The sequence below is a fragment of the Dendrobium catenatum genome, unplaced genomic scaffold (assembly GCF_001605985.2).
Source record: "Dendrobium catenatum unplaced genomic scaffold, ASM160598v2 fragScaff_scaffold_1386, whole genome shotgun sequence".
NCBI lineage: Eukaryota > Viridiplantae > Streptophyta > Magnoliopsida > Asparagales > Orchidaceae > Dendrobium > Dendrobium catenatum.
The window spans coordinates 223,270-242,463 of NW_021319848.1; the positions used below are offsets into that span (position 1 = coordinate 223,270).

Sequence of the window (19,194 nt, forward strand, 5' to 3'; positions counted from 1 at the left end):
AAAGCCCGTATGTTCCCTAAAGGCGTCAAACCCTTGAGCGATGGATCATAGGGTATATTCTATAGGCACAAAGCCATATGTTAGCTAAGGTGGATTCAAATTTGTCCCCTTAGACAAATATTAAACCCCGGTCTACAAGGTTCCCTTGGACGAAGCAACCCATGACTGCCGACAAGGATCCTTCTATCAGGTTGGGTCGACTACCTCCTCTGACTAAGTAGACCAGAGACCACGATGGCCCGGGACGACGGAACCATGGGATCTTGATCGGGTCCATCATTCATTCCCCCATCATACGCTTTAAGTGCAAGATGGTGCCATTTCTGTTTTAAATATCAACTATATCCAAATATTCAAACTTCCCAAATTCCAAATCCAAACATATGAACCTTCAAATTCTCAAACATCCAAATTTTCAGAATTCCAAAATCTTAAACCCATTGCTGCTACTATATGCCAGATAACATGTATCTCTACGTATCTGATTGACGACTAGCCTTAATCGAAAGTTCTCTCTCATGATCGAGAGGGGTAATTAACTATAGGGGCTTGCGCCTATAGGAAACCAGAACTCAGATCATAAAGTCCTCACAAAATGAGGGCGAAATCTCTGGGAAGTGTCTTATCTACAAACTCATCTGCCTTCCAAAATTTACCATGGAACTTATTCAGTTAAAACTCCCTCGCCGAATAAAAAAGAACAGCGGCGGGGAGGCCGGGGCCGAATTTTCGGAGCCCACATTATGCTTGCACTTCTCGCTCTTTTGCTAATGTGGTTGGTGCGTTGACATGCTCACCTTCATCCATGCAAACCAAATTTTTTTTTTTCATTTAAACCTCATATTCTCATTTAGATAAACACAAGACAAATCTATGCTTATTATTATGAATGTTGTGATCTCTTAACTTGCTCAATCATTCTCTTCCACAGTCGTTGGAAACTTTTATTAGATTTCTTCCAACATGTATATAAATAACAAGTTCATATCAGATTTGAAATTGACAGATGAATTCTAAGTCACCACCATATTATTAACAGACATTCACAGGAGTAAGCCAAGCTTTTTTTCTCATCGTAAACACTGCATCAATGACTTTTTGCTGAGAATGCTTAAGTGTTCATTCCATTTTGATTATTTCGAGGAACCATCTATATCTTTGAAAGAACGGCTTTTCCTAGGTTACATTTATATTTCTACCAAAAATCGATTTTATACTCTTTGATATCTATTTTTTGTCAACTGCCCGTTTTTTAGGCCATCAGTGGCCAAGCACTTGGATATAATGGATGTTACCTCTCCTCTTAATAATGAGGTGTAGAATAAGATATTGTCTTCTGGTTGCTATAAAACTTTGAATTTGAAGGCATCCTCCACTATCTATAGTATTTTTAGCCACATTTACTCAAATTGCTTCACGGCTCATGTAAATCCACGAAAATTAAATGTTTAGGATCATGAAGCACATTCAAATGAACAAGCTGCCTCATTGATTACTACTTCATCAATTAAGATGTACAAAAGAATCAAGAATCGGTTGATACTTTGGAAGATGCATATGTGTGGCTGCCTTGCTAATTGATGCAAGCAAAAATTTGGGAAAAAACCACAAATTTTTGCAAGTAAAACACACGCTTCCTAGGTAATAGAAAATACACAAAATTCCCAAATATATGACAAACTAGACAAATTACAACTTTTATAAAATAAAAACGACTCTTACAAACTAATTAGACCTAAAAAGATTTGATAAGAAAATATTAGAAATGAACTTTTTTATTATATTTAAATGACATTTTGATTCCTAATTAGAAAAAATCAAGGAAAAAAATTAATGTAGTTGGCCCACGTGGTGGGATCATAGCCTAATTTTGCTGATTTTTTAACAGTATGTATGTATGTATATCTATGATGCACAGACACGGACACGGTGATACAAATACGAAACGACATGGGCACCGGACACGTTAAATATTGAAATTATAAGACACGGATACAGGTTGGATACGATATTATAATTTTTATATATTAAAAAGTGTATAAAAATTGAATATGTATAAAATTAAAAATAATTTAAGAATAACAAGTCATTTAACTATAATTTATGCTAAAATGATAAATATTAGAATGTCAAGAGTCAGACATCGATGTCGTGTATCAGGCATCGAAAGAGGAGACAATAATGATGTTGAAAGTTAGGCATTGATGTAATGAAATAAGTATTCAATGTCAAAAAGGCTTTTGCTGTCGATGTTGAGAGGGTATTGGTCGTCGATGTTAGGACAACATCGCACAAAGATGAGCTGTCAAGTTGTGGGAGTAGAATTTGCTAGCGTCGAGCATCAATATCAAGACAGTGTCAAACTTTGATGTGAAGATAGTTTTGAAATGTTGATGTTGTAACGACATCAGATGTCGATGTTGAGATGACATCGAACATTATTGTGAAACCAAAGTTGCAAACAGTAAAAAAGAAATGAAAATGAGAATATTCGATAAATGAGGCATTGAGTGCGAGTGATTGATTTAGTTTTGTGGATAGGAAATAAGAAATTTGGTTTTTATATTTTAAATACAAGAAATTAAAAAATAATAATAATAAACTATTTAAGACACGCATATCGAATTTGCATTTAATATTTTTTAAATTGGACAAATTTTCGGCGTGTCGACCATGTGTAGGAAGAGTGTCGGATGCATGTAATGTCGGATACGTGTCGGACATTGCATGTCTCTTTGAGGAGATGTGTCAGTGCATAATAGTGTATATATTCAGAAATTAAAAAAAAAACACTTTAGCAAACAAAGTCAAAGTATATCTAAACTAGATAAACCTGCAGTGGGATTCAGAAAAAGTGATGCATTTAGATTTTTGCATTATTTTTGTTTTGAACAATATTAGTTATATTTTCTATTTTTGTTTTATTTTTATGCTATTCAATGATGGTGGTAAATCCAATGATCATGGTAGGAAAAGGTCTGGTTTAGGCTTGCCTTGGGTTTGCCGGTTTTGGGGTCCAACTTGTCCTTTGGGGCTATTTTCTGATTTCGGGTGGGCCTTGACTGTTTTCGGTTTGAGCTTAAATTGTTGAAATTCTAGTGGTGCCAGCTCAATATTATCAAGTAGTGGTGTAGCTCATTATGAGCTGATGTTTAGCTCTGAAATTAAAGTTGAAGTGTGCAAGCTTTTGGGTGAGTGGAACTTGCTTTTTCCTCTTCCTGTTGCCTCTTGAGCTGCTGTGGTTTTCTGCTGGTTTTCCTCCCATGAATTGCTTCGGTTTCTCTGTCCCGTGGTCCCCTTTCTCTCATTAAAAGTGGTGGCTGTTTGGTTGCTGAAAATCGTGACTTACCTGTTGGATTCCTGTGCTTGGCTGTTGAAACCGTAGCCTCCTCCTTGAGAATTGTTGTGCCGTTTTGGATTTCTATAACAAAAAACTCCTGGTTTCCTGTGCTGAAACCGTGGCATTGGCTCTGTATTTTGCTGGTTCAGTGGCCTTGTTCTGCTTGGAAATGGCAGTGACTCTTGGGATATCATGCAAGGTGACTTTTGGCCTTTCATTTCTATTATTTTTATATGGGATTTGAGGGGTTTTTGGGATGTTAAGTATCTCCCCTATTGCCTATATATATGAGATGCTTGGAGATGAATTGGGTGGTGAATTATTGTGAGCAAAATTGCTATTGACCTGCGGGTTATTGGAAAAGCTTGCGAGCTTTGTCCGTCTTCTTTCTCATCCCCTCCGGAAATCCTGCGGGCTCTTTCCAACCTTTCTTCTCGGGCTTCTAATCTCTTCGCCTCTCCGCAAGTTCCACTCCACCTGTATCATTCTTCTAGTTCCGTTGGTAAAGTTTGTTGGCTGTTTTGGTGGCATTTGCTTGAAGAGTTTGGTAGGACGTTGGACCCCTTTGCAGTGGTGGACCCTTTGATTTGCATATCTAAACATTATCTGAAATATATATTCCCACAATCGGTGCATGTGAGGAGTCCTCTAGTAGGATGTTCTGAGGATAGTTTTTGTTTGTTTTAGTTTGTTTCTTTTGTTATCTTTCTTTTGCTTTGGTTTTGTTGGATGATCGCTTCTTTTCTATTCTGAAATTTAGTTGTTTATTTAGCCTATTTTGTTCTCCAAGTGGTGTCTTAAATTTCTAAAGAGCTAGTCTTGAATTTCTTTGTTCTCTCTGTGTTTTTGTTTCAAGTTACTTACATCAAAAAGGAAGAAGAGTAAAGAAGATTGGATAAATAGTTTTAACTAAGAGAAGTATGGCTAACAGCTACGTCGGAAAATACTTATTTAAATAAAAGAAGATGGCATTCCAATATGAATGACCATACAGTACAACGAAATACCTTCAACAGGGAGCACTGTCAAGAAGCCAAAAACCTCATCAAGTTTAAAAATTGTAATAGCCTGGCCCAACTTTTTTAATGGCGAAAGTTTAGAAGATTCAGAAATTTCAATGAATCTCCCCAATATCTCAGCTCTCTCAATTTGGGTCAACGTTGAAGAAAAGCACTCCAGGTCAGAAGCAAAGCAAGACAAGTGACCAAACCTGCTCGGGTAGGGGGGAAAAAAGAAAAAGGAAACAGCACTTTTGGTTATTAATATCAATGATGCATAATCAGAAAGTCGGCTTAACTATCCAGGCAATTAACTACGGTAATTATATATCGAAGATTAGGCATAGGATTAACGAGAGTACAAAAATTGATAAAACGATCAGAACAAATATAAACAACAATAATACATGAAAAAACTCCCATGCCACTCCTGATCAAGTTCACAGATTAATAGGCAGCAGAATAAATATAACAATGACAAAAATTTCCAGCGTTTAGAATAAACCGTTACAACACAACACAACAGGAAATATTATCACAATTGTAACCATGTATGCCAATGAAACAGGTAAGCTCAAATGTCAAAACAAGATATAATTTAAAATGAAAGGAAGAGAAGCCACGAGGATGTGAACGATTTTATGTTTCAGTTAGACAAGGCCGGCTACCAAACTCACATAAAAAATGTAATATGAAAAATATTCTTGCCAAACGCATCCTGCAGACTTTACTAGAAATAAGAAGCATCCAATGGTTTTATGTAAGCAAATGCCAATTAGTTTTTCCCGAACTGGTTTTCCCATCTCCAACAGGTTCAACTAACGGCCAATGCTTTGCTATTTAAGCTCAGATATGCACCATTCTATCAAAAACTGTCTTTAGCAAAGTCTTGCACCACAACCCTCACAGTTTTGGCAAGCCCGCCCTAGTTCAGGGGACGACAACTTTGAACTAAAAAAATGTTCAATATAGCAAAATTGACCATTGTAAGATCCAGGGGATTACAATGCAGATGCCTTTTTAGTTGATCTCAAAAAATATTTTCAACTGTATATGGTGATAACTGGGCAAAATGGTGGGAACTTGGGGTGCACTAAATGTTCGTGCTTTTATTATGCTCTTATGTTTCCAAAAAAAAAAACAAAAAATTATGCTAACTTGCTTGTCGAAAACATTATTTGACATCATAAAAAAGGGAGAGATTGTTGCAGTCCATGACCCCGATCCTGAGATTTTGATGATGACAAATAATGTCGAATTAAATTACTTCATTATTCATTGAATATTTTGAATTTTGTTCTTGTCTATGAGTACTAACATTTCAGGGAGATCGCATATTACTCAAGATTGAGTAGAGTAGAATGTGAAGTCTGTAACGCTGTAATTTTCATCTATTATTTTGTTTTTGTTTTTCTTGAGTCTGGCCACAAAGTGTATGTAAAATTGATCAACATAAGAAAATAACATATCGTATTGGACGATGTTGTATTGAACTATATGATGTTGTTTAAAAAAATTGTCTATTTGTAGTCCGTACCAGGATGAAGGCTGTTTTGAACTGATCGTAATGTACAATCTTGGATCATACTGTACGAACAGAAACAGTTATATTGAAAATTTAGCATTTATTGGAGCCTGATTTATATATGAAACTTCTGTCTTTTGAAATATGAGAAGAGAAAAGAACGTGACAAGAAGAGGGTTCCTTGAGAGAGCTACTTGAAAAGAGTTTGGGTTTGTAAGAGAAATGAGAAGGTGAGTTTGTAAGGGAGGAGTGTGAGGGAGATCACACGGTTGCTCCTAGCCTGTTGCACTCTTGCTCCTCTTGCGGCACGAGAAGATCTTGTGGGAAGCTTTCTAACGGGGAGATCCTTCAAGGTCTGTGTTCTCTAAGGTACTCTGCCTTCTTCAGAAGGGAGAAAAACAAGAAGGTTCACTGCCATCACCGGGAGGGTGACATAGCGCTTGGTACTCTGCCACACCGGGGAAGGTGAAAGTGAGGATTTATAAAGGCTTCTCTGTCAAGCTGTGGGGGCAAAAAGAGAATTACTTTTGAGCAGTGAAATTCTCGGAGTGGAGGACTCCGAGGAGTGGACGTAGGTCAAGTGACCGAACCACTATAAATTTTCTGGTGTTATTTTTCCGTTTACTGCACTTTACTTATGTTCTGCAATTTACATTTGTTATAACTGCTTAGTGAAAAAGTCTACTCAAGATCTTTTGTTATGTGATTGAAATTTCACTGCTTACGTGCAATCATGTTTTAATCATTCGCTTCCGCATCAAGTTAAATTTTTATTTAAAATTTAAAAACAAAAAAAAAATTAGAACTTCTGTTTATGATTGTTATTTTACTATGAAAATTTCAAATTCACCCCCCTCTTGACGCATCTCCCACTTTCACAGTATACTACGAAGTCCAATTTTATGCTAAGATAAATAAAAATTTAGAAAGTATTTAAGAGATTTTAGAACATCCTATTTTTTATTTTGGAAATGCTTATTATTCAATACTGCAATAAATAATATGAAAAGCATTAAGAAGAAAAGGTGTGTTAGACGAACATAGAATTTATTAAATGTATGTATAATGTAGCAATAACAAGTAGTAGAAGTAGCTGAGAGGTGACCACGAACTTTTCAATTACAGTAAAATTAATAAAATTAATTTTTAAAAATTTTCACAATAGCTAAAGTTTTATGTTGGTTGTGAGCACATAGCTCAAACAAGGTACTTAAAAAGGTTAAGTCAGAGGTTTGAGACCCCTAAAAAGGTTGTCAATATGTTATAAAGATGGTTAAAAAGATATTCAAAATTACATAATCTTGGTTTATGCTTTATGCAAATACCATTCTGCAAATGGGTGAAAATTCTTCTAAAGTACATGGAAAAAATATAGGAGGTAAGAGATTAATATTAATCCGCCATAACTAATTTCATGATATGCAAATTAAGTGAATAAGAACTTAATAATTAACTCTTGGAGAATCAAGTGAAAACAAGAGCTTATATATTTAGGTAATTTAGATTTACTCCCCAAAAAAGAGATAGATAAAGGAAATAACTTGTACAACGAAAATTGAATGATAAAATGGAAAATTACTTAATTAATACAATGTGATAATGACAAAAGCCAAATTATAAAATGGGTAAGAATGAGGGTTGATGTTATACGAACAATAAATAAAACCTTGCAAATAATCCATCAAATGAATTTCAAGACATTTTTCGTTAAAGCTAGGGTATTCCTTAGAACAAGGCTCTACAAATTAACCTGATTGTAGTGACAAGGAAATGGTGGACTAAAATATTAAACATATAACATGTGACTAACCCGATTGTAATGAGAAGGTATCAATTTTCTTAGATAAATTTTCAAAAAAAGTAAAATAGAATTTTGAAGTTAAGTCATATTTGATATACGTTAAATGTTTAGTTGAATTAACAGTTTGCAATAGAATTTCTAGGAGAATCTAGAAAAGGATCAAGAATGAAGAGATATTGTAACAACCCGGTTGAGAAATCATTAAAATAAAAAGATGCGCTTTCAAAAAATGTTAAGTTAAATAAGATTGAGACATAGAATAAGTACAATAAAGCTAGATGTTTTGTAAAGATGGTGTTTGGCAAAGTCAAGTCTATAGCTTCTAACAGATCATACAATAAGCTAGGTATCAAAAAAGAGCAAATAGATACATTTATAAGTTATAAATAAATAAACACATAATGACAAAAATAAATAAAAAAGAAATATGAAGATTTTAATCGAATTTGAAGCAATAAGAATGAAGATAAAAAAAAATCTTAATTAAAAATGAAAATATCAATGAACAATAAGCATTTTATTTTTGTATTAAAGAGAACTTTAAACGAAATGTATCTTTAGATGAGCAAAGAAAAAAGAATCACAAAATTTACAATACATTGATCCATATATAAAAAGTTGCTTTGGCTTTGAAGATGCAAAATGATAAAGCTTTCTGTAAAATGAAATATTTATTGAGATTTGAAGTTATGAAAAATAATATAATGGTTTTGTCAAAACTTTTTTTTTTAAAGAAATCCTAAAGTCTAAGATAATACAAAATGACTTCATATGTATTTTAATATCAATTTTCAATAACAAAGAAGTTAGCTACTGGGGAAACTAGAAGAGACTCAAAACTTATGAACCATACCATGAAGGACGATGGAATATATGCTTTGATATGTGTGGCAGTGAGACTAATTCAAAGGAATCAAGCTTACATCAAATTCAGAATTTTCTAGTTTCACACTACTAAAACAACAACATCAAGTTTTTATCCCACTAATTACATGAATCATTTTTCCACTGTCTTCTTAAGAGTCAAATTCTCATTAAAATTTAATAAAGAAAGAAAATTTCTAATATTTTCTAACCAAGTCTTTTTAGGTCTACCTCTACCCTTCTTAACATAAGCCAAATCTAATATATCTACTTTCCTAACCAGGTCATCGAAAGGCCGCCATTTTATGTGGCCAAACCATCTAAGGCAACTCTCTCTAATCTTATCTTCCACTGGAGCTACTCCAACATTTTCGCACTGCAACAAAAAAAAAACGCTTACTAAGACAATTAAAAAGACATTTAAAGAAAAGCATCTTTATAACTTTATTTAGAGATAGTTTATAATAATTGTCCGTATAAATAAAAAAGTCTAAGAATTTTTTATGGTTAAAATAAATTCATTTGCACACTCATGAAATTAAAAAAACCCAAAATCAGCTCATGCCTCTCGATGATTCCCTTTCTTATTTTCCCATTACTCCACAGTCACGGATACAAGCTTGACCTCACTACATACTATGAAAGGTCATCGTACTCCTACACCTCTAACCTGAAGTTAAATCTAACCTCAATCAACAAGAATATGAATATCATCTTCTCCCAAAAAAATTAAAAAATTTACAAAATCTAAAGGCAATTCACCTATTATGCTAATCCTATTTTCTTCTTCTCTATCAAAAATATCCTCCCCGGAACATTGTCAGAGTTGAAACTAGGCTTCATATCCTTGTAAATAACCAGAAGCTGGCTTATCCTTGCAGTACCCCGACTAAAAAAACCCCCTAACCACAAACCCCAAGCATAAAAGCATCCAAATAGTAAGCCCCACTAACAATTCCTTGCTAACAGTGGTCCGATCATCAATTTCAAGCTCTGTTGCCACATGAAACTTTGGTCCAAAGTCATATATTGCCTATAAATAGAGCAAGAACGCAAAAACTATGATAAAGCTTTTATGTTTGTTGGTTACCAAGTTCAAGGACTGTAATAAAACTCTTATCAGTTGGATACCAAGTTCAATGGGATCTAATGGGATGTAATAGGCCCTATCTTTCAAGATTAAACTTAGTTAAAATGGTTAGCGTCATTTAGCACTTAGTATATTTGTATCCCCAAAAATATATTTTCTGTGCCATAGTTTTACCGACTAGGACTACAAGGCTATACTAAAAATCTTAATTTTCTTTTTAAACGGTAATATCTTGGCAAACATAAGTGTCAAAGTAAATAACTTTTTTTAAGAATGTAGAAGCAACCTGATACGTTATAGGGATGATTGTTAATACGTTACATAAAGTGTCATATCATTTATAAGCCCTTGTATGGTACCTTTTAGGAGGCATTTTTTTGCATCCTTAGAAGGCAGATTTGTCATGTCAGCCTAATAAAAAATAAATTCAAACTAATGTGATTGGATTCGAGCCAGCACAACTCAAAATGAACCGATTCAAAGCAAATTCAAAAAACAATTCAAGTTGACTCAAAATTTCAAGTAATTCAATTTTTATTATTCACAATATGATCTAAGCCAACTCAAAATCATATAAAATTAATTAGCAAATATAAAATAGGATTCCTTCTAATTTTTTGCATAACATTTATTCTTAACAGAAAATAAATATGAACAAATAGTACCATAATATTAAATTTGTCTATATATGTACTTTATGATATTTCAAATTGATTCAAATCACAATTCGAGCAAGTCACCATAGGCATGAAATCAGCTCAAATATATATTAAGTCAAGAATATAACTTGTGACTCAATTCAAAATGACGCAAAGTGATTTCAAATCAGCTAAAAGTTTGATCAAGCTTGAACTCTCAACCAACAAAAGTCACCCCAAGAATTGAAATATAAAGTCAATGTTAGAAAAAAAAAATCAACTTGTTCTGGATTTGATTTTTGTGTTAACATGATAATAAAAAATATAAAGAGCAACATTTAGGCGTCAAGTTAAGTAGAAAATTATGATTTGTAAAACCTAAAAATGATCTAACTTGGTTGAAGGAGACAATAAAATTCTAGCCCAACCCATCATAAGTAGTATTCAAGTAAAGCTAGCTTAATGTCAATATGACATGAGATGGGTGATGACTCAAATTCAATGAACAAATCTAAAAAAACAATAAAATTTTATTATAAAATGAGTTTGCTTATTTAACACTGTCATTGTCATGTACAAAGCCTTAGTTAAAAAAAATGGAGGGTTGTGTTAGGTTGCCGACAGCCAGCATAAAACTTGACGAATTATCGTAACATGAATCATTTAATATTGTGTGTTAATGCTATGAAGTTTCCCAAGAATAGACGCACAAGATGGCCTGAATATAGCAAAAAGCATATAAGGGTTATTGCACCGGCGCTCGGGTGCAGTGTTAAATAATCAAAGATTGCCACATTATGGATGGATGTGAGCAAAGAAGCTTATCCATGAATATAGGTTCACTTACAAACAAATTATTAACATTAATAAATATTATGATTCATAGAAAGATAAATATTCTATACATTCAGGAAACTAAATGGATTGGAGAAAAGACTAAAATGATTAATAGTTTAGTATTTAAACTACGATATTCAAGTAAAAGTCGAATTAAAAATGTTATAAGTGTGATAATAGATAAAAGTTTGAAGGATAATATTTTAAATAATTAACAAAATTGGAGAGAATTATAGTTTTGAAGATTGTATTGATGCTAAAATTATTAATATTATAAGTGTTTATACTCTGAAAGAATGTACGGAGATGTGCTCAAAATTAAAATTTTGACATGACTAAAAGAATTAATATAAAAGATACTTTTTGAAGAAAAAAATTTATTGAAGGAGATTTAAATGTGTATGTTGACAGTGATAGAAGAGTTTTAAAGCATTCATGGTGGCTATGAATTTAGAGCGACTAATGAAGTTGGTAAGATCATATTAGATTTTGCACTAACTTATAATTTTATAATTGTTAATACCTTGTTTAAGAAAAAAGAACAACATCTTTGTTAAATTCAGAGAATTGGAGAAGGAAAAATGTTTAATTTTATTACACAAAATTATCTCAATTTAAATATCTATACAATATATCTTAATGAAGAAACAAATAACTACATAATCAGGCATAATTGCCCTAATATAATCCTTCCTAAATCAGTCACCCAAATATGAAAGGAGATCGGCATGATCTAAGTAAGCCTCCCACGAATTCCCACACTAGCTATAGGAACAAGGGTCAAGGGATGACTGAGATTTAACGAGGAGATTGGAGTGATCTAGACTCTCACAGATCTACATACTGGTCGTGGGATCAAGGGCCAAAGGACGACTAAGATTTAGCACTCCTCAAGCTGGGGAATATAGATCTGTAATTCTCATGTTGGTAACTAGTACCAAAAATGTAAAGTTATCAAGTTTCTTAATAAGAAAATCTTCAAACATATCTTTTGATTAGACATTGTATAAAAACATAAGACTGCTACCTAATTTATTCTTCATGAATTGTCTATCAAATTCTATGTACTTAGTCATGTCATGCTGAACTAGATTGTGAGCTATGCGATGGTTAATTTATTATCATGGTGTAGCTTCATGGGTCCTTCCCACATAATCCTAAGGTCTTCTAGAATCATCTTGATTCATAGTAGCTCACATATACCTAAGATCATAACTTTGAAATCTGCTTCTGCACTAAACATTGCCAGCTCCTCAATGTAATAAAGTTTCCTACAAGGCATGTGCAATATCCTGAGGTAAATTGTTTATCTGTTGGTGATCCTGCGTAATCTGCATCGATATACGCTTCTGAGGTAATTCCACATTCTTTTCTGAAGAGAATCTCTTTTTTTTTTAATTCCCCTTAAGGCAGTACAGTATTTTTTCTACCGCTTGCATGTGAGCCTACTTTGGATTTTGCATAAATAGGTTGATCATGCTTACAGTAAAGGCTAAATCTAGTTTGATGTGAAAAAAGGTAGATTAATTTCCCCACAAGTCTCTGGTAAGCACCCTTATCTATGTTTGGATCCTCTTTAGCTTCCCCCAACTTGAGATTTAGTTCCAATAGAATTGGTGTCGGCTTACAAGCTACTTTACATATTTTTTTAAGAAGATCAATAACGTATTTCTATTGTGAAATGAAGATTCCTCTGCTAGAGTGGAGCACTTCAATTACAAGGAAATATTTCAACCTACCAAGTTTCTAGATCTCAAATTCTTTAGCAAGACATTTCCTTCTTTTTCATCATTCCCAATGAAGATGATATCATCCACAGAGACTAACAAAATTGTGCTCCCCTTGAGTTTTACTGAATGAAGAATAGTTTGTGGTCCCCTTGGCTTTGTCGATATCTAATTAGTAGTATTACATTTAAGAATCTTCCAAATCAAGCTCTATGTGACTGTTTTAGCCCATATGGAGCCTTTTTAAACCTACACACTTTGTACCCCTAGAATTCTTCTTGAATCCTAATGGAATCTCTCTAAATATTTATTCATCCAGGTCGCTATGTTGGAAAGCTCTAGGTGATGACTTTAGCCCATATAGAGCCTTTTTTAACCTACACGCTTTGTCAGCCCCAGAATTTTTTAACCTACACGCTTTGTCAGCCCCAGAATTCTCCTTGAATCTTAATGGAATCATTATAAATATTTCTTCCTCCAAGTCCTTGTATAGGAATGTATTTTGACATCCAATTGTTCCAGATGCAAATTATAATTAGTTGTTGATAAGAGAAGGAACCTCACGGTGTTCATCTTAGTCATAGGTGCAAAAGTTTTCTAGTACCCAATGTCGTACGTTTGAGTGTACCCTTTCACTACAAGTCTTGTATTGTACCTTTCCAGTATACCATCAGCTTTGTATTTCACAAATAACACCCATTTACAGCCGACTGATCTTTTTCCGCCTTATAGGTCAATAATCTCCAAAGTATTATTCTTCTCTAGGGCTTGCATTTCATATTTCATCGCACTTTTTCAATTCTCATCAAATAAAACCTCAGAAATATTATTAAGAATATAAATATCATTTAGTGTAGCAAGAAAATTTTTGCGTGAAGGTGAGAAATTATGGAATGATACAAAGTTAGCTATGGGGTACACGAGAGATTTTTTAGGTGAACTTGTGTTTACCTCAATTTCAGAAGACAATTCAAATTCTTGGATCTCCTCTGGAGCATAATTTGGATTTATACTACTGGAAAATACCTTTCCAAAACTCATGTTACCCATAATAGCTTTGTCCTTAATTTCTCTGGATTTGGTTTCAGGCTTAGGAGGATCAGTTTGAGGTGGAGCTGGAAGGACAAGGGGGGCAAGCTCACTTTCCTTATATTTCCTCGGTTTGAATCTCCCCTGAATATAACATCAGGTGAAATAGGGTTTTTGTTCGTCAAAAGTGACATCAACAAATACAAGTATTTTCTTGGTGGTGGGGGGGGGGTGATAATACTTATACAACCTATCTGGGTGAATGAATATCTAACAAAGCTACAGTTGAATGCTCTTGGATCTAATTTTTCTCTACTTTGGATGAGTATGTGAACATTGGCAATGCACCCAAAAATATCGAGTGAGGGTTGTTATGGGTTCGGACTTTAGGGTAAAAAGAAGACATAATATTCATTGGAGTTTTTAGTCCCAAGATTTTTGAAAGTAGTATATTTATGAGATATGTGGCAGTCATAATGGCTTCCTTCTGTAGGATTTGGGTACATTGTGGTGGAATAGAAATGCACGGGTGGAAGCAAGAAGGTAACCATTTTTTTATAACACCGATTTGTTGTGGGGTATGAATGTAGAAATAATCATGAATGATACCTTCCTTTTGAAAGTAGAAGGATAGGATTTGAATAAAGTAATCTTTGGTATTGTCAGACCAAAGTTTTCTTATTTTTACCTCGAATTAGTTAGGGATCATGGTTTGAAAATTGAGAGGATAGTGCTAACAATATATTTATTTATTAGGAGAAAGGTCCAAGAGACTCGAGTACAGTCGTCAATGAAGGATACAAACCATCAAGCCTCTAAATGTTAGGAATTTTTTAGGGCCCCCGAATATCACTATGAATAAGGTAGAAGAGAGTGTAGCATCTCTCATTTTTATTTGAAAAAGAAACACGTTATGCTATGATAACTCACAGGTTTCACAATGAAATGATTAATTTTTTAACTCATCAAAAAGTTATAGAAAAATATTTTTTAATGCATCAAAAGATGGATATCCTAATCTAAATTGATGAAGCCAAATAATAGATTTTTTATTAGATAGGGATAATATAGAATGCCTATTATTGATAATAATTGATGTATTCAGCTCTTCCAAATAGTAAAATCTTTCTCCTTAACAAGTTAAATCTTCTTCACTGATCTCTAGTTCTGAAATAAGCAATAAGTATGGTTAAATAAAACTTAACAATTATGACAACTGGTAAGTTGTTGTATGAAGATTAGATTTGTGAATAATTGAGATACATGGACTGCATTTTTAAGAGTGAAAGGAGATAAGGGTAAGTCTCCTTGGTCGGCTACTATTGTAAGAGAACCATCACCAGTGATGATTTTCTTATTACTTGGGCACGAAGTGTAGTTGATGAAGTGCGTAATGGAGTGTGTGATATGAACTATGGCTCCTAAGTAAATGATCCATAAACCTTTCAAAAGATTTCTATAGAACATTTAATCCAATGGATATAGAAAACTTACCTGAAAGTGTAAAAGAAGAAGATGTAGGTGATTTTTCCAGGGATATCAAAAGCTGTTTTAACTTCTCAATATCTTATTTATTAAGCTCTCTGAAGCGGGAATGTATTTCTAGATTTGGTTGACTTGTTGTAGTGTTAGCTTGTGATGTTCTATTTTATCCACTTCTTTGATTCCACGCTTGAGGGCCTTTCATATAACTTCCAGCAAATGTCCTTTGTGTGTCTTGATTTCTTGCAATAGCTGCACCAAAAGGAGTCTTTATTATCTTTAGGTTTTGAGGAATCCTTACCCTTTTTTGGAGGACGCCTTACCTCTTTCCTTCCATAGTACATCTTTGGTTGTCACCATTGTTGAATCTTCAATAGTCTTTGGTTCCATCATTACGCCTTATTGAATTTCCACAGCACGAATGAAAGAAATGGTCTCATTTAGTAAAAGTGTTCCTCTTGGCCAAGGATATGAACTCTAACTTGATCAAACTTCACATTTAATCCTACATAAAAGTCATACACTCTACCTTTCTCAATAAAATTTATTAGGCGGCATCTTATTTAAAATTATATTCCTACAATCGGTACATGTGAGGAGTCCTCTTGAAGGATGTTCTGAGGATAGTTTTTTTTGTTAAAAATATTGTTTCTTTGTTGGTCTTCTTTTGTTTTAGTCGTTGGAAGTTGCATCTTTCCTTTTTTCTGAAGTTAGTTGTTTTCTCTAACTTATTTTGTTCTCTAAGTTATGTCTTAATTTTAAAAAGTAAGATTTGATTCTCTTTGTTGATCTCTCTTTGTGCTTTGCTCAAATTTGTTTACATCATTCCAGTTGGCAAGAACCTGATGTTCTATCAAGGTATTCAGTACTCCTTCAAGTTCATGAGAAGAAATTATTCTGTGCGGAGACCGGATGCAGAATGTCGTCCGGAGACCAACCAGAATACGTCATGTCAACGGTACCAAGCTACAGTACCGAGCGAAGGGGTGATGTGGCACATTCTGATTGATCTCCAAATGGCGTTCGGTGTCTGCACATAATAATTAATCATTCATGAGAGACTGTAAGGTGGCAAGACAATTGTTGAGACCGAAAAACATCACCAAGAACTCGTAGTGCCCCTCATGTGTTCTAAAGTTAATCTTATGCACATCAGCTACCTTCATTCTGATTTAATGATATACTGACTTCAAATCAATCTTAGAGAAGATCCCTGCTTCAAATATCTCATCCAAGTGTCCATCAATCACTATGATGGAAATTTTATCTAGCACTCTTTCCTTGTTTAGAGCCTTGTAATGCACACAGAATCTCCAACTAACGCCATTCTTCTTCACCAAGAGAACTAGACTAGAGAAAGAGCCCACACTAGGCTTAATGATCCCTGCTTCCATCATCTCCTTCATCAGTCTCTCTATCTCATCTTTCTGAAATTGTCGATAATGGTATGGTCTGACACTTATAGAAGAGGTCCCCTCTTTAGATTGATGGTGTGCTCATGCTCTCACGGTGGTGGTAACCCGATAGGTTGTCGAAACATATCCTAGTACTATTGTAGAATTTGTTGGACCCCCATTGGAATTTGTCCTACCTCCTACTCATGGACCCCTTCTATACTATATAACTCCACCAACTATCCCAGGCCCGCACCATGGATCTTCCTGAGCATAGTTTTTAAGTGACCATAGTTTTGCATAAAGTAGCATCCCCTCGAAGCACTACCTTCCTCCCCTCTATATGAATCTCCATGGTCAAAGCCTTCCAATTCACATTCATATCCCCTAAGGTTTGTAGCCACTTTATCCATAGAATCACATCCGTACTTCCCAAGTCTAGAGAAAAGAAGTCTTCAACCACCTAAATATCTTACAAGGTCATCACCACCTTTTCATATCCCCCGACTCCTCTCTATCTTACCCGCCCCCATCATCACCACACATACATCGGTCCTAACCATCTTCAACGTCAATGGGTTCACAACCCGATTTGATATGAAGTTATATACAACCCCACTATCTACCAAAACGATTACTGGGTTGCTCACCCATTTATCCCCACACTTTCATGGTGTGATTTAGAGTCAATCCCATAATAGAGTTCAAGGATTCTTCTGCCAAATCAAGATGTAACACCACAGAGTTTAGGGATGCTTCTCTTAAATCAAGATGTAACTGCTCTATTTCCTCCATGACATCCTCCAGCTCGTCCCCACTCTCCTCTTCCCCACACAGACCATTAAGACCTAAAGGGATCGATTAATGCACCTATGTCCCAGTGTCAATCTCTCATCACACTTAAAGCTGAAGTAGACAAAGGGGGGTCAAAATATTTTGGGTTTTAAAATTTGATGAGCTACTAAAATTTAGCTCATTAATGTTGAGCTTCTACTCTATTCAGCTCATTATTTTAAAATTAAATAGGTTCATTCCCCCCCCCCTTCTATTGGCCCTTTGGTTTCCTCCCCTTGGCTGCCTTCTCGTGACTAGTTCCTATTTAATTTTAAAATAATTAGCTGAATAGAGTAGAAGCTTAACATTAATGAGTTGAATTTTAGTAGATCACCAAAAATTAAAACCCAAAATATTTTGACCCCCCCCCCCCCTTGCCTACATTAATTCTTCCCTGGATGAAAGAGCTCATCTCATAACAATGTTTGAGTTTGCTCTAAAGGCATTGCATCTAGCTCTCGAATTTTGGCCGCGTATTTTTTTAGGATTTCTTCTTGTTCTTGTTTAAATTGATCTTGTAAAAGTAGCTTCTTCTTCATATATTGCTCCGTACACAAGTGCATTTTCATTTGAAGCTTATATAATTCCCTCTGAATCGGATCCATAGAATCTCCTTGTGGTGGAATCCATCTGTCCAAATGGATTTGGATCTCAATATCTTATGGCTGAATTTTTTACATAATTAGTTCACTATTTTTATCTTTTTCCATTTTTTCTAAAAGAAGACTCAACAAAACTTAAACGCACTCGACAACTATTATGACTCACCAAGACTCACTCAACAAACCCGCTCTGATACCAAATTGATGCAAGCAAAAATTAGGAAGAACCTAATTTTTGCAAGCAAATAGAAACACTTCCTATGAAATAGAAAATTACATGAAAGAAAATAAAATACAACTATATATTATAAAAATGATGATTACAAACGATGCTTACACACATAAAATAAAAACTCTTAAAGTTGCATTCCTTCGTCGAGAAGAAAGATACATGTGGGGTGGTCACTTGCGCCGAGAAGAAAGAGGTAAGAAGCCGAGATAAATAAGAGGACCAGCTCGCAAGCTTTCCTAGAAGAAGAGAGGAAGAACGGAACAAGCTCGCAAGCTTTTCCAACAAAAAACCCTCAGGTTTTCTATTTCAAAAATCTGATTATAACATCATTCTCTTTTTTTATTACAAAACACCTCCAATTTATAGAAGAAAATGGGACAGCCAAAACCATATCCAAACAGTCCAATCAAAACAGCGAAGGTGGAAGGCCAGAATTCATTCCAGAAAAGCACCCGAAAAAAACCACACAAAAAACCGAAAAAAATAGCCACTGGACAAGAAGCCAGGGGAGGAACCGAAGGGGCAGCACAAGGGGATCGGAACAGGCACCCAAATGAATCGAAACAGACTGCCAGGCAGGGAAAACCGAGGGGTCACATGGGGAACCGGAATAGGCAACCAAGGGGAGGGGGGGAGGAACCAATCACGGGAAGGCAGCCAAGGGGAGGAAACCAAAGGGCCAATAGGGGGGGGGGGGATGAACCTATTTAATTTTAAAATACTGGGCTGAATTTTAGTAGCTTACCAAAAATTAAAACACAAAATATTTTGACCCCTCTTTTGCCTACATCAACATGTAGC

General features: G+C 34.7%; 1 protein-coding gene across 2 annotated transcripts in view; it reads right to left on the bottom strand.

Moving 5' to 3' along the window:
• The window catches only part of LOC110095544 (N-terminal acetyltransferase B complex auxiliary subunit NAA25), a 99,930-nt gene that overhangs the window by 43,676 nt on the left and 37,060 nt on the right, over nt 1-19,194 (bottom strand). For both annotated transcript variants that reach the window (XM_028699761.1, XM_028699760.1), the window contains one exon: nt 4,348-4,550. In XM_028699761.1, the coding sequence (XP_028555594.1) occupies nt 4,348-4,550 (203 nt within the window). The remainder of the gene's footprint in view (nt 1-4,347; nt 4,551-19,194) is intronic.